Here is a 23,252-nt window from a genome sequence, read left to right as displayed (position 1 = left end):
GAATCCCTGTGTTCGAATCCCACCCCTGCCACCAGCGGTGTGGCGCAGGGCAGGTCACTCGAGCTCCTCAGGGTCCATACTGCTCTGATCGGGACAGGTCCTGCCCACGCGTCCTCCTCAGGACCACCATATCTGACCCCGGACAGTGGGAGGCCAAAGGATGCATGTTAAATTCTTGAGAGACAAAACTTGAAGGCATGTTGTGTAATGCAGATGAGGAGATGTGCTCCGTTATTATTAACTTATGCTAAAGAGTCCTAGATTATCTTCATTATACGTTATAAATCATCATTTAAACAATCAGAAATAGCGAGTTTTCCAGATTGGTGAGTCGCTACCACCTTTTAACAGAAATCTACGTTTTATAAAACTACTTTCAAGTGTTGCTTCATTGTACGTAATGAGTTTTAAATTTTATCACCGCAACTGGAATTAGTTTGCTATAAGCCACAGACAGGAGAGAGGCTTCAAAATTCAAATAATATCCTGATTCTGATTTTAAAGTGTTAGCTTAACAGAATATTACATCCCATTGGAACTAACATTAGTGAGCACTGGAAGTCATCCAAATACACTGGTTTTTACCAAACAATAGGAAAAACACATAAAATAATTTTTCAATTTTGCTGATGTTCCATTTCTTCCTCTTATCCTAAGCAACTGCCTCATTTCTCAGTTCTGCAGTGTGATGCTGAGATGGTGTTTATGATGTCCACCCACACAGGACAAGCGCAACTCAATCATGACAGGAATTATGATGCAGGATGCCTTTGGGAGGAGAAGAATGCAGGCCTGCCAGGACCTGCACCAGCTGTGACGTCCAAACACAAATGTGGGTCCTCACTGACTACTGACCCTGACCGAAGTCTCGTTTGCTTCTCCCCTTTCCAGAATGGCAGACTCAATGCACTGTGGAAGAAAGAACTGTGAGATGACAACTGAGACCACACCGGCCTCAGGGAGACACTGGGAGCTGGGGCAGCGGGACCACCTCACGGCACCACAGGGGCCAACTCCAGTGTCCATGGGCGTCATGACAAGGCCGCACCAAGTGCAGCCCGACCCCAAGATGCTCTGCGGGGTCCGCTCTGTGGGACAGAGGTGGCAGGAGGGCCGTCCTCACCTTCTTGAGCTCCAAGCACACGGAAACTTAAGTGCCCCAGGTCTGTTCCCACAGTGACATGCTGAGCTGGAGACAGTGCCTTGGGGAAAAGTGCCAGGCTCAGCAAACATTATCTTTGCCAGTTTTGATTACTACACCAATTTGAAACACAGGAGGATTTTTACAACTTTAATAAGAAAGTTTAAAGTATGAATAAATAAATTTTAACTTTTGTTTTCAACGTCTTAAAGGCAAAACAAAGCAGACATAATAAAGAAATAATATGAAGAAATGTTTATCCAACTGTGTTTCATTAATTCATTAATTCAATTTCTAGTTAAAATATTATAGAAGGGGAAAAAAAGTAAAAATACATAGGATTTCACTGCTGTTGGGACAGAGACAAATGACTTAGAACACATCGCCCTACGGCCTCTTCAGGTCCAGACCAAAGTCCCTGAGCTCCCCGATCCCATAGGTGGGGTTACGACAACGCTGGGATGAAATACTGCAGGGAGACGTCTTCATGGAGCAGGTCAAAATGAACAATCTTGTTCTTCACAATATCTAGGCAGAGAGGAAATCCATTACCATCGAGACCCATTCCGTACACACACTTTCAACCCTGAACACTGTAGCAGTTTCTCCCCCAAGCCTCTCCTGGAGCACCCAGGCCCTCCCAAGGTGACTGGTCTCAACTGGCCCAGCCAATGCCAAACCAGGGGCCTGGCCCAGGCTGGCTCACCTGCTGCCGAGGAACAGGCCAAGGTCTCCAAGGAAAAACCCACAGGGCAGACTTCCCAGAAGCCACATGTACCCAAGTCACCATCCTTCCAGGAAAAAAGCAGCTTCCCATCAGCAGGTGCCCTGAGTGTGCTGAGAAGAGCCAAGCATGCAGGGCCTTGTTAGAGAGCAGAAGGCAGCCTGCAAGGGCAGGCACCATGCAGCCTAAGGTGAGCACCGAGGCATGGGGCCCAAGACCAAAAAGAGAAGCCAGACAAGAGGAAGAGGAGTGGCCGCAGCATGAAAGCAGCCCAGCTGCCAGGGCCATACCACCGAGGGCAGGAGCTGCAGGGGGAGCCATGGGGAAGGCCACACCTGAGGAAAGCTGGCTGAAGCTAGAACGAGCCAGGCAGCAGGAGAAAGGCAAACAAAGAGCACATGCCCAGGCTGCTGAGAGACCAGTCCCAAGAGAATGGGAGGTTGGGAAGGGACACAGGGGACCAGCAGAAGGACACTTCAGAAGACATGCTGCACACACAGAGGTGGTGGTGGAGACTGAGGGCGGTGGGGAGAGCTCCCCAGAGGCGGGCAGCAGAGCCAACCACTGTTAAAAGTCAGGAGTCAAGAGGAAGCACAGATGGCAAGACACTGGCCTACTGCAACAAGTCAGGCTCAGACACAGGAAGGAAAGAAATGCTTTGAGATGGAAACTTAAATCCAAGCCCAGCGGTATCAGAGACTCCACATACGTAAGGTTAGAGGAACACAGCAAGACTGGGCTGGACGTCCCTGCCCACATGCAGCTTCTCTCCAGGTGCAGACTCACACATGATGCCAGGCAAAGCAGCCCACACCCATTGGCCGGGAAAACCCAAATACCCGACTACCCCAGAAAACTGGAGTCCACCAGTGACCGAGCTGTTCCCTGCATTTACGAAACTGCACACAACGCTTAAGACTACAGTTGATGAAAGTACTTGAAGTGTGAAAAACGAATCAAAATGCAAACTTACTGCATGTGGCCTTTGTAGGATTTACTTGTTGTCCAGCAAGGAACTGTAGGAGCTTCCTAATGTCTATGTGCACTTCAGCCATTTGCTCTGAGTTTCTATTTTGAGAAGCATTTTCAGAAGCTAAAATGACAGAATATTTTAAGATACAATTATCTTCAAGTGGAACAGGGAACCCAGAGATCGTACGATGACTGTTTATCAATAAATCATTTAAATAAATGATTTACATGACCACTCACTTTAGCAGCCTAGAGAAATACTGCATGATATAAATGCAATCACTCACTAAACAAACATTTATTAAGTACTGACTCTTTTAAGGAAGAGGAATTCCCTGGCGGTCCAGTGGTTAGGACTCCATGCTTTCACTGCTGAGGGCCAGGGTTCAATCCCTAGTCAGGGAACTAAGATCCCACAAGAGTCACAGCCCCACAAAAATACTACGCTAATGTAAAGGGAATCTTTGATTATAGGGACCTGAAATATGACCCAATCTCCTTCTTAAGGTCAAAGAAAACAGTTTCTCTTAGAAACATATACAGGACTTCCCAGGTGGTCCAGTGGTTAGGACTCTGCACTTTCACTGCTGAGGGCCCATGTTCAATCCCCGGTCGGGGAACTAAGATCTCGCATACCTCATGGCATGGCCAAATAAACCCCCCCCCCAAAAAAAGACCATATACACCTAAAGCAAGGCCTCTCATTATAAAGTGGAATGAATGGGAAGAAAACATCCTTTCATCTCTGGGAAGGTATCAAAGACCCTCTTTGTTACTTACTAAAATAAACAAAATGAGGAACACCAAAATAAGTCATTTCATACAACTGTTGTCAAAGCTTTATTCACATGGATTTCACTTTGCTCCAGAAGCATGCCCATCACTATGAAGTAAAATTCCCTCGCAATGGTAAGCTACAACGTGTCTCTAATAAGCAAACTTGTAGTAACGAATTTTAATTCTAAAAGTGGCAGGAGCCTTACTAGATCTACTTTGGAACACACGAGTGACTAAAACGGCCTTCACAGAGCGAGCACCGTCCCCAGGGCCTCTGCCTCGCTCCCTGCTGGAGCTTCCCTCCCACAGCCTGCCCACCACCGTGAGCTCCACAGCACAGGACTCTGATTCCTGAGCCAATCCGCTCAACCACCCCTCATCCACTGCTTGCTGAACTGATTCCTAGTCCCTTACCACCTTGTATGGGACAAGAAAGTTGATGACGCACGAAAAGCTAATATTTGCTAATATAGTTCTGTAAGTACCAAAGAGAGTAAAGTAGGAAAAGTGGGTGGGGTTGGAGACAAGATAGTGGAGTAGGACTTGAGCTCACCTCCTTACCTCCTCTCATGAAAACACCAAAATCACAACTAACTGCTGAAAAACCATCAACAGAAAAAGAATGGAACCTACCAAAATGATATTCTACATCCAAGGACAAAGAAAAAGCCGCAAGGAGATGGTAGGAGGGGCACATTCACAATACAATCAAATCCTACACCAGCTGGGTGGGTGACACACAAACTGGAAAATAACTATTATCGCAGAGGTTCTCCCAGAGGAGGGAGAATTCTGAGCCCCACATCAGGCTCCCCAGCCTGGGGGCCCAGCATCGGGAGGAGGAGCCCCCAGAGCACCTGGCTTTGAAGGCCAGCGGGGCTTGAGTGCAAGAGCTCCACAGGACTGGGGAAACAAAGACTCCATCCTTGAAGGGTGCACACACAGTCTCATGCACACCGGGACCCAGGGAAAACTGCAGTGACTTCATATCAGCCTGGGCCAGACCTACCCGCTGGTCTTGGAGGGTCTCCCGAGGAAGTGGGGGGTGGCTGTGGCTCACTTTTGTGGAGAAAAGGACACTGGTGGCAGAGGTAACACTGAGTACTCATCGGCGTGAGCTCTCCTGGAGGCAGCCTTCTTGACACCAAGACCCGGCCCCACCCAACAGCCTTAGGCTCCAGTGCTGGGACACCTCAGCACAAACAAGCAACAGGATGGGGGAATGGCCCCGCCCATCAGCAGACAGGCTGCCTAGTCATCTTAAGTCAACAGCCGCCTCCAAACACACCCCTCCACAAGTCCCTGTGCACCAGATGGACAAGACCCAGCTCCACCTGATAGTGGGCAAGCACTAATCCCTCCCACCAGGAAACCTGCACAAGCCTCCAAACCAGCTTCACCCACCAGGGGGCAGAAATCAGAAGCAAGAGGAACTACAATCCCGCAGCCTGTGGGATCGCAAACACAAAAAGTTAGACAAAATGGGACAAGCAGAGGAATATGTTCCAGATGAAGGAACAAGATAAAACCCCAGAAGAACAACTACGTTAAGTGGAGATAGACAATCTACCTGAAAAAGAAATCAGAGTAGTGACAGTAAAGATGTTTCAAGATCTCTGAAAAAGAATGGCGGCACACACCGAGAAGAGACAAGAAATGTTTAACAAACAGCTAAAAAATATAAACAACAGAGTAGAACAATTCAATAACTGAAATGAAAAATACACTAGAAGGAACCAATAGCAGAATAAATGAGGCAGAAGAACAGATAAGTGAACTGGGAGACAGAATGGTGGGAAATCACTGCTGCACAAGAGAATAAAGAAAAAAGAATGAAAAGAAATGAGGACAATTTAAGAGACCTCTGGGACAACGTTAAAAACACCAACATTCCCATTATAAGTGTCCCAGAAGGAGAAGAGAGAGAGAAAGGGTCTGAGAAAGTATTTGAAGAGATAATAGCTGAAAACTTCCCTAACCTGGGAAAGGGAATAGTCACCCAAGTCCAGGAAGTGCAGAGTCTCATACAAGACAAACCCAAGGAGGAACTTGCTGAGACACACTGTAATCAAATTGACAGAAATAAAAGACAAAGAAAAAAATATTAAAAGCAATAAGGGAAAAGCAACAAATAACATACAAGGGAATCCCCATAAGGTTATCAGTTTATTTCTCACCAGAAACTCTGCAGCCCAGAAGGGAGTGGCACAATATATTTCAAGTGATGAAAAGGAAAACCTATAACCAAGAATACCCAGCAAGGCTCTTGTTCAGATTCAGTGGAGAAATCAAAAGCTTTACAGACAAGCAAAAGCTAAAAGAATTCAGCATCACCAAACCAGCTTTGCAACAAATGCTAAATGAAGTTCTCTAGGCGAAAAAGAAAAGGTCACAACTAGAAACGAGAAAATGAGGAATGGTAAAGCTTGCTGGTAAAGGCAAGCATACAGTAAAAGTAGGAAATCATCCACACACAAATATGACATGAAAACCAGCAATCGTGAGAAGACAAGAGTACAGTTTTGTATATATGTAGCCTGCCATATCAAAACATCATGGGAACTGCAAACCAAAAATCTACAATACATATACACACAAAAAAGAAAAAGGAATCCAAACACAACACTAAGGGCAGCCATCAAATCACATAAGAACAAAAGAGGAAGGGAAGGAAAAAAACCTACAAAAACAAACACAAAACAATTAACAAAATGGCAATAGGAACATACATACCAGTAATTACCTTGAATGTAAATGGATTAAATGCTCCAATTAAAAGACTTAGACTGGCTGAATGGATATGAAAACAAGCAAATAGAGAAAGAACAAACAAAACCCAAAGTTAGTAGAAGGAAAGAAATCATAAAGATCACAGCACAAATAAATGAACTACAGATGAAGGAAGTAGAAAAGATCAATGAAACTAAAAGCTGGTTCTTTGAAAAGATAAACAAAAGTGATAAACCTTTAGCCAAACTCATCAAGAAAAAAAGGGAGAGGATCCAAATCAATAATATTAGAAATGGAAAAGGAGAAGTTACAACAGACACCAAAGAAATACAAAGGATCATAAGAGACTACTACAAGCAACTATACGCCAATAAAATGGACCACCTAGAAGAAATGGAAAAATTCTTAGAAAGGTACCATGTCCCAAGACTGAACCAGGAAGAAACAGAAAATATGAACAGACTAATCAGGAGTACTGAATTTGAAACTGTGACTAAAAATCTTCCAATGAACGAAAGTCCAGGACCACAGGTGTGTTCTATCAAACACAGAGAGGAGGAGAGTTAACACCTATTCTTCTGAAACTCTTCCAAAAATTTGCAAAGGAAGGAACACTCCCAAGCTCATTCTATGAGGCCACCATTACCCTGATAGCAAAACCAAAGATACCAAAAAAAGAAAATTACAGGCCAATATCACTGATGAACACAGACACAAAAATCCTCAGCAAAATACTAGCAAAAAGAATCCAAAAACACATTAAAAGGATCATACACTATGACCAAGTGGGATTTATCCCAGGGATGCAAAGAATTTTCAATATCCGCAAAACAATCAGTGTGATATACCACATTAACAAAAAATAAAGAAACCATATGACCATCCCAACATGCATCAACAGATGCAGAAAAAGCTTTTGACAAAATTCAACACCATTTATGATAAAAACTCTCCAGAAAGTGGGCACAGAGGAAACCTACCTTAACATAATAAAGGCCATATATGACAAACCCACAGCTAACATCATAGTCAACGGTGAAAAGCTGACAGCATTTCCTCTAAGATCAGGAACAAGATACGGATGTCCACTTCTGCCACGTTTTTTCAACATACTTTCGGAAGACCTAGCCAGAACAATCAGAGAAGAAAAAGAAATAAAAGGAATCCAAATTGGAAAAAAAGTAAAACTGTCACTGTTTGCATATGACATGATTCTATACATAGAAAATCCTAAAGATGCTACCAGAAAACTACTAGAGCTCATCAATGAATTCAGTAAAGTTGCAGGACACAAGATTTTTAATACACAGAAATCTGTTGCATTTCTACACATTAACAACAAAAGATCAGAAAGAAAAATTAAGGAAACAATCCCATTTATCATTGCATCAAAAAGAATAAAATACCTAGGAATAAACCTACCTAAGGAGGCAAAGACCTGCACTCCAAAAACTATAAGACGTTGATGAAAGAAATCAGAGATGACACAAACAGAAAAATATACCATGCTCCTGGACTGGAAGAATCAAAATGACTATACCACCTAAGGCAATCTACAGACTCAATGCAATCCCCATCAAATTACCAATGACATTTTTCACAGAACTAGAACAAAACATTTTAAAATTTGGATGGGAACAAATAAGACCCCAAATAGCCAAAGCAATCTTGAGAAAGAAAAATGGACCTGGCGGAATCAGGCTCTCTGACTTCAGACTATAGTACAAAGCTACAGTCATCAAAACAGTAAGGTACTGCCACAAAAACAGAAATACAGATCAATGGAAGAGGATGGAAAATCCAGAAATAAACCCACATACCTGTGGTTAATTAATCTTTTATAAAGAATCCCAAAATATACAATGGAGAAAAGACAGTCTCTTCGATAAGTGCTGCTGGGAAAACTGGACAACCACGTGTAAAAGAATGAAATTAGGACACTCCCTAAAACAGGAGTGAATAGGTGAAGGGGATGGATAAACCAGGAGTTTGGGATTAATGTATATAAACCAGTATATATAAAATAAATGACAAGGACCTACTGTATAGCAAGGAAACTACACTCAGTACTCTGTAATAACCCATATGGGAAAAGAATCAGAAAAAGAATATATATGTGTGTGTGTGTGTGTGTGTGTGTGTGTATACACACACACACACACACACACACACACACATATAACTGAATCACTCTGCCATACACCTGAAACTAACACAACATTGTAAGGCAACTATATTCCAACAATTAAAAAAAAAAATGAGAGGGCTCATGCCAAGGAGTACTTCCCAGAACTTCTCCTCTCAATGTCCTTGTCCCCACGGTGAGCCACAGCCACCCCCTGCCTCTGCAGGAGACCCTCCAACATTAGCAGGTGATTTGCTATTATAAATAATGTAACAGGGAGAGGACTGGGGTTGGCAGCGTGAACACAGCCTGCACAGGGTTAGTGCACCACGGCTAGCCCGGAGGGAGTCTGGGGAAAAGTCTGGATCTGCCAAAGAGACAAGAGACTTTTGCTTCCCTCTTTGTTTCCTGGTGTGTGAGGAGGATTAAGAGCGCTGCTTAAAGGAGCTCCAGAGAGGGGAGTGAACTGCAGCTAACAGCGCGGACCCCCGAGACGGGCATGAGACGCTAAGGCTGCTGCTGCCACCACCAAGAAGCCTGTGTGCGAGCACAGGTCACTATCCACACCTCCCTTCCAGGTAGCCTGTGCACCCCACCACTGCCAGGGTCCCAGGATCCAGGGACAACTTCCGGGGGATAATGCATGGCGCGCCTAAGGCTGGTGCAACGTCAAGCCGGCCTCTGCCGCTACAGGCTCGCCCTGCATCGTGTCCCTCCCATTCCCCGGCCTCAGTGAGCCACAGACCCCGCATCAGCTGCTCCTTTAACCCCGTCCTGTCTGAGCGAAGAACAGATGCCCTCTGGCAACCTACACGCAGAGGCGGGGCCAAATACAAAGCTGAGCCCCGGGAGCTGTGCAAACAAAGAAGAGAAAGGGAAATCTCTCCCAGCAGCCTCAGGAGCAGCTGATTAAATCTCCACAATCAACTTGATGTACCCTGCATCTGTGGAATACCTGAATAGACAACAAACCATCCCAAATTGAGGAGGTGGACTTTGAGAGCAAGATTTATTATTATTTCCCCTTTTCCTCTTTTTGTGAGTGTGTATGTGTATGCTTCTGTGTGAGATTTTCTCTGTATACCTTTGCTTTCACCATCTGTCTTAGGTTTCTATCCGTCGGGGTTGTTTTTGCTTTGTTTTTATTTACTTTTTAAAAAAATTTTTTCTTAATAATTATTTTTTATTTTAATAACTTTATTTTATTTTATCCTACTTTCTTTTATTGTCCCCTTCCTTCCTTCCTTCCTTCTTTCCTTCTTTCTTTCTACTTTTTCTCCCTTTTATTCTGAGCCATGTGGATGAAAGGCTCTTGGTGCTGCAGCCAGGAGTCAGTGCTGTGCCTCTGAGGTGGGAGAGCCAACTTCAGGACACTGGTCCACAAAAGACCTCCCAGCTCCACGTAATATCAAATGGCAAAAATCTCCCAGAGATCTCCATCTCAACAACAACACCCAGCTTCACTCAACGACCAGCAAGCTACAGCGCTGGACACCCTATGCCAAACAACTAGCAAGACAGGAACACAACCCCACCCATTAGCAGAGAGGCTGCCTAAAATCATAATAAGTCCACAGACACCCCAAAACACACCACCAGACGTGGACCTGCCCACCAGAGAGACAAGATCCAGCCTCATCCAACAGAACACAGGTACCAGTCCCCTCCACCAGGAAGCCTACACAACCCACTGAACCAACTTTAGCTGGGGACAGACACCAAAAACAACGGAAACTACGAACCTGCAGCCTGCAAAAAGGAGACCCCAAACACAGTAAGATAAGCAAAATGAGGGACAGAAAAACACATAGCAGATGAAGGAGCAAGATAAAAACCCACCAGACCTAACAAAGGAAGAGGAAATAGGCAGTCTACCTGAAAAAGAATTCAGAATAATGATAGTAAAGATGATCCAAAATATTGGAAATAGAATGGAGAAAATGCAAGAAACATTTAACAAGGACATATAAGAACTAAAGATGAAACAAGCAACAATGAACAAGACAATAAAAGAAATAAAAAATACTCTGGAAGGGATCAATAGCAGAATAACTGAGGCAGAAGAACAGATAAGTGATCTGGAAGATAAAATAGTGGAAATAACTACTGCAGAGCAGAATAAAGAAAAAAGAATGAAAAGAACTGAGGACAGTCTCAGAGACCTCTGGGACAACATTAAACGTACCAACATTTGAATTATAGGGGTTCCAGAAGAAGAAGAGAAAAAGAAAGGGACTGAGAAAATATTTGAAGAGATTTTAGTTGAAAACTTCCCTAATATGGGAAAGGAAATAGTTAATCAAGTCTAGGAAGCATAGAGAGTCCCATATAGGATAAATCTAAAAAGAAACACACCAAGACACATATTAATCAAACTGTCAAAAAGTAAATACAAAGAAAACATATTAAAAGCAGCAAGGGAAAAACAAATAACACACAAGGGAATACCCATAAGGTTAACAGCTGATCTTTCAGCAGAAACTCTGCAAGCCAGAAGGGACTGGCAGGACATATTTAAAGTGATGAAGGAGAAAAACCTACAACCAAGATTACTCTACCCAGCAAGGATTTCATTCAGATTTGATGGAGAAATTAAAATCTTTACAGACAAGCAAAAGCTGAGAGTTCAGCACCACCAAACCACCACCTATCTTCTCTAGGCAAGAAACACAAGAGAAGGAAAAAGACCTACAATAACAAACCCAAAATAATTAAGAAAATGGGAATAGGAACGTACATATCGATAATTACCTTACGTGTAAATGGATTAAATGCTCCCACCAAAAGACACAGACTGGCTGAATGTATACAAAAACAAGACCCATATATATGCTGTGTACAAGAGACACACGACAGACCTAGAGACACCTACAGACTGAAAGTGAGGGGATGGAAAAAGATATTCCATGCAAATGGAAACCAAAACAAAGCTGGAGTAGCAATTCTCATATCAGACAAAACAGACTTTAAAATAAAGACTATTAGAAGAGACACAGAAGGACACTACATAATGATCAAGGGATCGATCCAAGAAGAAGATATAACAACTGTAAATATTTATGCACCCAACATAGGAGCACCTCAATACATAAGAAAAATACTAACAGCCAAAAAAGGGGAAATCGACAGTAACACAATCATAGTAGGGGATTTTAACACCCCACTTTCACCAATGGACAGATCATCCAAAATGAAAATAAATAAGGAAACACAAGCTTTAAATGATACATTAAACAAGATGGACTTAATTGATATTTATAGGACATTCCATCCAAAAACAACAGAACACACATTTTTCTTAAGTGCTCATGGAACATTCTCCAGGATAGATCATATCTTGGGTCACAAATCAAGCCTTTGTAAATTTAAGAAAATTGAAATTGTATCAAGTATCTTTTCCGACCACAAGGCTATGAGAATAGATATCAATTACAAGAAAAGATCTGTAAAAAATACAAATACACGGAGGCTAAACAATACACTACTTAATAACGAAGTGATCACTGAAGAAATCAAAAAATACCTAGAAACAAATGACAATGGAGACAGGATGAGCCAAAACCTATGGGATGCAGCAAAAGCAATTCTAAGAGGGAAGTGTATAGCAATACAATCCTACATTAAGAAACAGGAAACATCTTGAATAAACAACCTAACCTTGCAACTAAAGCAATTAGAGAAAGAAGAACAAAAAACACCCCCCAAAGTTAGCAGAAAGAAAGAAATCATAAAGATCAGATCAGAAATAAATGAAAAAGAAATGAAGGAAACAATAGCAAAGATCAATAAAACTAAAAGCTGGTTCCTTGAGAAGATAAACAAAATTGATAAAACATTAGCCAGACTCATCAAGAAAAAAAGGGAGAAGACAAATCAATAGAATTAGAAATGAAAAAGGAGAAGTAACAACTGACACTGCAGAAATACAAAGGATCGTGAGAGATTACTACAAGCAACACTATGCCAATAAAATGGACAACCTGGAAGAAATGGACAAATTCTTAGAAATGCACAACGCTGCCAAGACTGAATCAGGAAGAAATAGAAAATACGAACAGACCAATCACAAGCACTGAAATTGCAACTATGATTAAAAATCTTCCAACAAACAAAAGCCCAGGACCACATGGCTTTACAGGCGAATTCTATCAAACATTTAGAGAAGAGCTAACACCTATCCTTCTCAAATTCTTCCAAAATATAGCAGAGGGAGGAACACTCCCAAACTCATTCTACCAGGCCACCATCACCCTGATACCAAAACCAGACAAGGATGTCACAAAGAAAGAAAATTACAGGCCAATATCACTGATGAACATAGATGCAAAAATCCTCAACAAAATACTAGCAAACAGAATCCAATAGCACATTAAGAGGATCATACACCATGATCAAGTGGGGTTTATTCCAGGAATGCAAGGATTTTTCAATATACGCAAATCAATCAATGTGATACACCATATTAACAAATTGAAGGAGAAAAACCATATGGTCATCTCAATAGATGCATAGAAAGCTTTCGACAAAATTCAACACCCATTTATGATAAAAACCCTCCAGAAAGTAGGCATAAAGGGAACTTTGCTCAACATAATAAAGGCCATACATGACAAAACCACAGCCAACATCGTCCTCAATGGTGAAAAACTGAAAGCATTTCCACTAACATCAGGAACAAGACAAGGTTGCCCACTCTCACCACTCTTATTCAACATAGTTTTGGAAGTTATAGCCACAGCAATCAGAGAATAAAAGGAATTAAAAGGAATCCAAATCAGAAAAGAAGAAGTAAAGCTGTCACTGTTTGCAGATGACATGATACTATACACAGAGAATCCTAAAGATGCTACCAGAAAACTACTACAGCTAATCATTGAATTTGGTAAAGTAGCAGGATACAAAATTAATGCACAGAAATCTCTGGCATTCCTATACACTAATGATGAAAAATCTGAACGTGAAATCAAGAAAACACTCCCATTTACCACTGCAACAAAAACAATAAAATATCTAGGAATAAACTGACCTAAGGAGACAAAAGACCTGCATGCAGAAAATTATAAGACATTGATGAAAGAAATTCAAGATGATACAAATAGATGGAGAGATATACCATGTTCTTGGATTAGAAGAATGAACATTGTGAAAGTGACTCTACTACCCAAAGCAATGTACAGATTCAATGCAATCCCTATCAAACTACCACTGGCATTTTTCACAAAACTAGAACAAAAAATTTCACAATTTGTATGGAAACACAACAAAACCCATATAGCCAAAGCAATCTTGAGAATGAAAAACGGAGCTGGAGGAATCAGGGTCCTTGACTTCAGACTATACTACAAAGCTACAGTAATCAAGACAGTATGGTACTGGCACAAAAACAGAAATATTGATCAACGGAACAGGATAGAAAGCCCAGAGATAAACCCACGCACATATTGTCACCTTATCGTTGATAAAGGAGGCCGAAATGTACAGTGGAGAAAGGACAGCCTCTTCAATAAGTGGTGCTGGGAAAACTGGACAGGTACATGTAAAAGTATGAGATTAGAACACTCCCTAACACCTTAACACAAAAGTAAACTCAAAATGGATTAAAGACCTAAATTTAAGGCCAGAAACTATCAAACTCTTAGAGGAAAACATAGGCAGAACAGTCTATGACATAAATCACAGCAAGATCCTTTTTGACCCACCTCCTAGAGAAATGGAAGTAAAACAAAAATAAAAACATGGGACCTAATGAAACTTAAAAGCTTTTGCACAGCAAAGGAAACCATAAACAAGACCAAATGACAACCCTCAGAATGGGAGAAAATATTTGCAAATGAAGCAACGGACAAAGGATTAATCTCCAAAATTTACAAGCAGCTCATGCAGCTAAATAACAAAAAAGCAAACAACCCAATCCAAAAATGGGCAGAAGAACTAAATAGACATTTCTCCAAAGAAGATATTCAGATTGCCAACAAACACATGAAAGGATGCTCAACATCGTTAATCATTAGAGAAATGTAAATCAAAACTACAATGAGATATCATCTCACACCGGTCAGAATAGCCATCATCAAAAAATATGGAAACAATAAACGCTGGAGAGGGTGTGGAGAAAAGGGAACACTCTTGCACTGCTGGTGGGAATGTGAATTGGTACAGCCACTATGGAGAACAGTATGGAAGTTCCTTAAAAAACTACAAATAGAACTATCATATGACCCAGCAATCCCACTACTGGGCATATACCCTGAGAAAACCATAATTCAAAAAGTGTCATGTACCAAAATGTTCATTGCAGCTCTATTTACAATAGCCAGGAGATGGAAACAACCTAAGTGTCCATCATCGGATGAATAAAAGAAGATGTGGCACATATACACAATGGAATATTACTCAGCCATAAAAAGAAATGAAACTGAGTTATTTGTAGTGAGGTGGATGGACGTAGAGTCTGTCATACAGAGTGAAGTAATAAGTCAGAAAGAGAAAAAGAAATACTGTATGCTAACACATATATATGGAATCTAAGAAAAAAAAAAGGTCATGAAGAACCTAGGGGTAAGATGGGAATAAAGACACAGACCTACTAGAGAATGGACTTGAGGATATGGGGAGGGGGAAGGGTAAGCTGTGACAAAGTGAGAGAGTGGCATGGACATATATACACTACCAAATGTAAAATGGATAGCTAGTGGGAAGCAGCCGCATAGCACAGGGAGATCAGCTCGGTGCTTTGTGACCACCTAGAGGGGTGGGATAGGGAGGATGGGTGGGAGGGAGACTGAAGAGGGAAGAGATATGGGAACATATGTATATGTATAACTGATTCACTTTGTTATAAAGCAGAAACTAACACCCCATTGTAAAGCAATTATACTCCAATAAAGATGTAAAAAAAAAAATGAAAGAAAGAAAGAAAAACTTCTTACTTTTTAATACACACACAAGTAGGAGAAAATGAGTGTCATCTACATGTCTAACTCCACCCCATGTGAGAAACTACAATCTTTGGGAGAAGGCACAGGATGTGAAGAGCTGGAAGGGCTCTTGGAGACTGAGCCCAAGCCCAGGTTTTATGGATGAGGAAATAACCCAGCAGGAAACTTACCTAATGGAGGATTTCCAAGATCTTTAAAATGAGTTGTAACACATACTAGTTCAGTTTCTATTTTCAAGTTCAATTCTCCATTTAGGTTTGCTTCAATAATCTGCAAATTGAGTATTTTACAGTGTTAAGAAAAGGAAAAAGGAAATAAAAAAGTGAACATCAGCTTCCAACAAACCAGGTGACAAGGTAGCCCCCCCAGACGCAGGGCACTCCTGACAGCACCAAGCCCCACATGGCATCAGCAAGAAGACAAGGTCTGAGAGCCAGGGACTCAGAAATCCCCGGAGAGCAGCCCCTCCACGTGCAGAGCGCCGTGGGAAAACCTGAGAACAGGTGAGGCTGGGGGTCCCTGCTAGCAGCTCTGACAACACAGACACTGTGTGACTCCTGCAAAACAGAGGGAGGAGAACCGGAAGAGAACGTGAAGTTAGAAGCTCACCACCTGCCTTATTTATTTATTTTTTTTGCGGTACGTGGGCCTCTCACTGTTGTGGCCTCTCTCGTTGCGGGGCACAGGCTCCGGACACGCAGGCTCAGCAGCCATGGCTCATGGGCCCAGCCGCTCCATGGCATGTGGGATCTTCCCGGACCGGGGCACGAACTCGCATCCCCTGCGTCGGCAGGCGGACTCTCAACCACTGCGCCACCAGGGAAGCCCCAGGGAAGCCCCACCTGCCTTATCTTTATAAATGGACCAAACCATCTATTACAACTGCCAATTCCACATAATCAGAAAGCCTTCAGAATATCAGGAGAACATAACCATCTACCTGAAAAATAAACTCAGACATTGGGAAGTGAGATTTCCAAATTCAGAAAGGCCCGAAGATGCCGTCAGGTGTCCAGGACTCCAACAAGCTGCGGGGCCCCGTGGCCGCTGGGCTTTCCGTACTCAGAGGACAGCTGGGCTTGGTGACCAATTGCCGTGGCCCCTACCGGCCACACCTCCCCCCGCCCCAACAGTGCCTGGAACTTCTCCCAAGATCAGAGGGGCCCTTTCCTTTCAAGCTCTGCCCTCCACCAACCAACAGGGTCTCTAAACGGGACAGAATCTAGAAATTAAGTTCAGAGAAAGATACAGGTACCACGACATGATACAGGTACCAAGATTTGGGCAATCTGCCCAGGGCACGCTGCACTTCGCCTTTTACCGTCGGTATCTGGCCATCTCTAAAGCCTGGCAGGTCTTCGGAAAGCCCGTGCAGCAGCATGCAAGCCAGCATTTTGCTCAACCAACAATGCAAGAGGCCACCGAGCCGCCACAGGTGATGGTGGTCGTCTGGCCGAGGAGCCATTCCAGAGGCGCGGCAAGAGGGGCAGAGGCCATGGGTGAGCGGAGCACAGCCTGCTCCGCAGGGCTCAGCTGCAGCTAAATCTCAGACAGATTTACTTCGGAGTGTCACCTAGCAGACCTTATTCTTGTTCCTTAAAATTAGTGAACTCTGAATAGTTTCCATCCTAGTAACAAAATCAAAAAATGTTTTTAACTTGAGTGAGCTCTCATTTCTAAGGCTTTGACATTACACAGAAAACAGCCTCTACATTTCCTTGCTGCATCATCTAGTAAACGTACCTCTGAATGAGAAGAATTCATTATTCTTTCACTACCCAGAAACACACGGTGATGTTTCTAAGCCCGCTCTCTTATCTGGACACAATACTTGACTGAAATATGTAAAACAATCCTTGTGCTTACCGGGACTCTAAAGCTAACACAGGCCCGTCTGCTTTGAGTAAGCACACACTCAGTATCTACCTGTAAATTCTCCCCGCTTTTGAAAAACAGGTTTTATATAAATACAGATTTATTCAAGAAGGCAGCTTGCAAGGTTCTAGATTCACTCCAGACTTCAAACACTCTCGCAACTTTCTTCACATCCCCACCGCCTGAGTGATCAAACAGTAGCTCCACACCTCTGACCACACCCGGTGCCTGGTGTGGGGCAGTGTTCAAACAGAACTTGCCAAGGGAGTTCACGAGCAACACTCTGAACACTGGTCGCCGTGTTTATTTTGTGAGCGATGGCCAGAGTATTAGCCACGTCAACATACTTTGCTTCTTAGGGACTTGGACAAAGTCTTACCTCTTTCGGAGATTCCCCAAATGATAATTACCCACCATTTACGGAAGAGTGGCTAAACGCACTGGGAACCTAACATAAATGATCTCGATTCACAAAAAGTCACAGAGCCACTGTGACAGTTAGGCTGCCATTCTCGTGCTGGATAACACCCAGCACCGGGGCGCACCGCTCAGCAGGGGGCCCAGGGTGGCTGCAAGGACTCGGCTCCTCTGAGGCTGAGACAACGTATAAGGTGTAAGCAACAGAGCACTGCTCCAACCACCAAGCACCGCCGACCCACGTGTCTACCACAGCAACAGCATCCCTGCGCGCCCGTCAGAAACTCAGCCTGACCCCACCGCAGACCTCCTGAACCAGAACTGGCATTTGGTTGGAGGGGAGCCCAATGCCTTAAAACCTGGCGGAGACTTCTGTCAGTCCATGCCTGTTTTTTCTGTTCCTACCTGAGTCGTACACGCAACCCACCCCCACTGGCCACGTCTCTCATTAAAGGAAGTAAGGTAAGGATGGCATCTCATCAAGGGCCGCTGGGGCATCTGACGGGACAGGGATATTTTTAATGTGTTAAGTCCTAGTCATTTTCCTTAGGTCTCTTGCCTGTAATCTTCAGACACAGAATTCTGGTTACTCAAGTAGATCTCGTTATGCATTTGGCTACTCCAACTTTCCATATGCTTGATAACTTTCCCCTTAGTATTTCACAGTGCAGGAACCACTTCCACAAAATTCTGGCTTTTAAACACTCCAGGGAAGAGAAAAACACCTTTGATGATTTTATCTAAGCGACTTTGCTGACTCATTTCCCTTGGACCAAAAGAACAAACAATCGGATCCTTGACTTACTCGCCCTGCCTTTTCTCTCCTGGGCCTCTCGAACCTCTCTGGAGGTCCCCAGGGTATCCTCAGAGGAAGCTCCCAGCCTGACAACTGGATCAACATCAAGGCAGGCAGAGCAGAACACCCATGTCTGCCCAGGACACACTGCTTCATCTGAAGCCATCCTAAATTAAAGTGAAATCTATAAAGATGAAGTTATGGAAGAAAATTACTCTCAAGCGAGCACACCTGCGGTGATAAAACAGCCCATCAACGTTTTCTAGGCTTCAGGAAACTTTTGTAATTCCAAAGATCTCTTGAAACTAAGTTTCATTCCAGGTCCATGCGCAAACACCTATTACCCACGTGCTGACTGGCAACCCCACAGTGGGTGGCTGTCACGCAGAGACGGTTAAGACAATTTCCCTTTTCAGGAAGCTGCCACTTTAGGAGGGGTTCCCAGGTGCTAGCAGGTAACTTATGTAGTGCTGAACAGAGCAGCTCGGCAGAGGAGGGGCTTACAGCCAGTGTGGTGGGAGAAGGTCTGGGAATTCTGATGAGCAGTGAGAAGGGCTAAGTGCTTTCCAGGGGACAACGGGAGAGAAGCAGCCAAGTGTGAACGGCAGAGACGGGGCCTGGGAAGAACCGGTGCTGTGGGGATGGACAAGAGTCTAGAGGAGTTCTGCAGGGAGGGGGCAGCCATGTGGCAGGTAACTGGCCTGCAGACACCGAAGAGCAAAGGTTTCACCAGGTGGACCGGGGTTTCTATAATGAAACATCCAGGGACACAATCGAATGAGTTTTGGGGGTGAGTGCAGAACTCAGGAGAACCCTGGGAGGGAAGGAGAATGACCCACACGATCCCCCAACACTGTCACTGTCACATATAGCGTTTCATGACATTGGCAGAAAACCTTCACAGAAGAAAACAGGGAAGTAAACATGACCCTCGAGCTGACCTAAGAGCTGCCTACAGGAAGAGGGGTGTGTCCTGGGGGATCTCCGTCCTGGGCTCACAGAGACATCTGGCAGCAGCAGAGGCAAGCATCAGTGATCATAAGAAAATATGTACATTATCAGATAAAACATGTAATATGCTGTCCAGAACATTATCAGATAAAACATGTAATATGCTGTCCAGAACATATGGAAAGAAAGCCAGAACTGTTGAATATATCCTTAACATACTATTAATATAGATATGAGGGACTAGGGCAAATGCGAGTGAGGAAAGTTGAGAAGACCTGAGCAGGTTGCTACAGGCACCTGTAAAACTGCAGGCTCTCAACAACCAGCCAGGCCCCCAGAGCCAGGGGGTGAGGGACGCCCCACGCGGACACCACATGGTGAATGGCAGGGCACCAAGACTCCATCAGACGAGGCTCCTCCCAGGACACGCAGCCAAAACCACACACTTGGGAGCTCTTTTCCAAGAAGTTAGGACTTACAAGGTGATTGCTGATGTTTTTCATCTTCTCCACAATGCTCTTCATAGTCTTCAAGACTGGTAAATAAATACTAACCTATAAAGCAAATGAGAAAAATCAGGAGTATTAACACATTGACATAACATAGTCAAGTACTGACAGGTGCTCATTACCTGTTCACAATGTGTGTACGCTTAAAAGCTCTGGAATCTTGTTTTTAAATTGCCTGAATACAGGTCCTTTTTAAAATATAAAAAGAAAAACAAGTTTACAACTTCACTCACTCATGCCTGCCTCTGGTGACATCAGTGACCATGTCCCTGCAGGCATTCCCTGCTTCCAAGACTGCAGCCCTGCAGCCAAGATGCCCTCTGCACGTGCCCCAGGGGACTAAGGCTCAGCACCGGGGGAGGCCGTCCTCCAGGGGTTCACACCCAGGCTCAAGGTCTGCCTCCTACCCTGTGCAGAAACACTGGGGGCCAGTCTCTGCAGCAGTGCCCAGACTGGGTTGCAGCAGTACTTGGTACGATGCTGGCTTTTTCCCAGCAAAGATGTCTTCTAGCAAAAGCCAAGTAAATATTCCATTCACTGTATTTTCACAGTCTCTTCTTCAATACATCGTGAGCAAGAGTTTGACCCTTGGGCATCATCTTTACTTCCAGTGGCTCTGGGACTCCTGTCAGGAGAACTAAAGCAGGCTCTCCCACACACCCTGGGCATCACTCCTTACGAGACAAAGGAAAAAACCACGTTCTGTGAAACCCAAGCTGGCGCCTAGGACCGCTACTCCCGATAAATGCGATGGTCCTCCAAAATACTACCTTAGTTTTACTTAAGCATTATTGGGCAAGACTTTCTCTCTCCTAACTGTAAAGAATGTGACATTCCTATTATGTAAAACGCTACTTTAGGATGTTTTATGTGAACAACTAAAGACAAATACTGCAATTTATTTTTTTTTTCTGGGAGTTTCCTTTAAAAATGACTATCTCTTGGGCTTCCCTGGTGGCGCAGTGGTTGAGAATCCGCCTGCCGATGCAGGGGACACGGGTTCGTGCCCCGGTCCGGGAAGATCCCACATGCCGCGGAGCGGCTGGGCCCATGAGCCATGGCCGCTGAGCCTGCGCATCCGGGGCCTGTGCTCCACAACGGGAGAGGCCGCAACAGTGAGAGGCCCGCGTACCGCAAAAAAAAAAAAAAAAAAAAGACTATCTCTTTTCAGGCACTATACAACTTTCAAATAAAACCTACGGCAAGACTTTATCTAAAGTCAGAGAATTCAAATCACACCATTTAATACGTGGTGAGTGACAGGACGCCAGGCATCACTCACGTCAGCGTCCGGGACCGTCGGTTCTTGTAAGTCCTTCCACAGTTTTTGAGGAATAACCTTTACAGGGATGTCATGTGTCACAACACGACTACTGCTTGACACGGATAACTGCCAACAGAAAAATTAAAAATTATTTGTATCATCCCGTCAACACTTAAAAAAAAGAACTGAAAGACTAAAAAAGTTGATACCAAATCTAAGTGGAATGTTCTCAATTCAACAAATATTTATGGTGTGCGTATCCAGCTTGGGGTCCTGTTAGGAGCTGGGAAGTGTGGTGAACAAGAATAAGATAAGGTTCCCTCTGTTCCAGAGGTACAGGTGGGTAAGGAAGGAAACACAAACTATACAAGCTGGGTGCACTACATATAATCACTACAGATTTGAAGAAAGCAAAACAGCAACCAGGTGAGCGTGTGAGGAGGGTCTTAGAGTGGGAAGTCAGGAAAAGCTTCTCCAAGAGGTGACGTTTCAGATAGGACCAGAACAAGGATGAGCTGTCAGTCATGGGAAAATAGAGACGAGGGGGACAGTGTTCTCCCAGGCAGGGAGAAGAGCAGTGTAAAGTCGTGAAGCACAAGTGACTTGCTATGCAGAAGGGACCAAGAGACTGTTCTGTGTGCACAGGACACTCGTGTGCTGCTGGAAGGATAAAACTCGACCTGTCTATGTGCATGGGCTCCTCTGAGACTCCACAGCCCAACATATTCTGCACTTTAAGAAAGAAAAGCATGATATGTTACTCTCTTACTTTTCCCTAAGTAACTTTAGAACCACACCACACTTATATTGTGAGGTGAAATACAGATTAGCTCTGAGAACTGCGTGACTGCAAAGAGCTGAGAAAAAGGAAGAAAGGTTGAGGAAGAGAGTGATCAAGACAGTGGAGGAGCAGCATGCGGGCTCGCCACCTCCCACAGATGCATCAGAACTACATCCACATGCAGAACGGTGCTCACAGGACACCTACTGAAACCTGGCAGAAGACCTCAGGCTTCAGAAAGGGCGAGAAAACCTCCACGCAACTGGGTAGGACAAAAGAGAAAAGAACAAAACAGAGAGGGGAATTGGGATGGGGCCTGCACCCCAGGGAGGGAGCTGTGAAAGAGGAAAGGTGCCCACACCCTGGATGTCCCCTCACAGGCAGGGAGATCAGCCTGGACAGAGGGGGAGCTGTAGAACCGTGGAGGAGAATCCAGCAACCAGTTTACAGAAGGCAGAATGGAGAGAGACCTGCACACACGGGAGATGCCACCGCCCTGCACTGCCCAGCCTGAGACACGTGTCTGCCGGGGTGGGTGGGGGCTGGGTGCTGAAGTGCAGGCTTCGGAGCTCAGACCCAGGGAGAGGACTGGGGTGGGCTGCCTGAAGGGGCTGGAGTGTGGTGTGGCCATGACCAAGGGCGTACCTGGGCCCACCAGAGAGGCAACGTGCCACTGTTGGAGGACGTGTGAAGGGAGGGGCGGGTCCGCCACAGGAGCTTCCTTCCACGTGCACACGCACTTTCAGGCAACACAACACCACCTATATGAGTCCCTGGGGTGGGCGTGAGCCACCGCTGCCGCTGAGAGCGTCAGGAGTGGGCACCAGCTGCCACTGCCATCACAGGCTCCAGGAGCACGTGCAAACCGCTGCAGGCTCTGGGAAGACACATGAGCTTCTGTTGTGGGCTCTGGGTGGGCAGGTGCCAGCCGCCACCACCGCTGAGAACTCCAGGAGGGGGCACCAGCTGCCCTCACTGCTGCGGCTCCGGGAACAAGCAAAAGCCGCCACATCTGCACACTCCCCATCAAGGGGGTAGTGGCCAACACGTGCTGAGGAGCGGCAAAAGGCATCCATACTAAAGGCAGCCCTCACACCAAAAATATTAAACCTACACAAGTTACACAGGGACACTCCCGCATATAAATAGCCTTCTAAGACCACAGTTGGTAACTGTTTCTCCTAAGCTCAGAGAAAGAGAAATACAAATAAAATGAAGAAGCTGAGGAACCACTCCCAGTTAAAAGACCAAG

General features: G+C 44.4%; 1 protein-coding gene across 1 annotated transcript in view; it reads right to left on the bottom strand.

Annotated features, from left to right (window-relative positions):
- Positions 1–1,394: 1,394 nt before the first annotated feature.
- The window catches only part of LOC309827554 (checkpoint protein HUS1), a 29,698-nt gene continuing 7,840 nt past the window's right edge, over positions 1,395–23,252 (bottom strand). Inside the window, exons 4-8 of the mRNA XM_082662270.1 lie at positions 21,238–21,345; positions 19,926–20,000; positions 15,578–15,677; positions 2,839–2,958; positions 1,395–1,669 (exon numbers count right to left, since the gene is read on the bottom strand). Of these exons, the coding sequence (XP_082518396.1) occupies positions 1,587–1,669; positions 2,839–2,958; positions 15,578–15,677; positions 19,926–20,000; positions 21,238–21,345 (486 nt within the window). The 3' untranslated portion in view covers positions 1,395–1,586. The remainder of the gene's footprint in view (positions 1,670–2,838; positions 2,959–15,577; positions 15,678–19,925; positions 20,001–21,237; positions 21,346–23,252) is intronic.

Source organism: Grampus griseus, assembly GCF_964374135.1.
Source record: "Grampus griseus genome assembly, chromosome: 9".
NCBI classification, from domain to species: Eukaryota; Metazoa; Chordata; class Mammalia; order Artiodactyla; family Delphinidae; genus Grampus; species Grampus griseus.
This window is presented reverse-complemented; position numbering and strand designations above follow the sequence as displayed.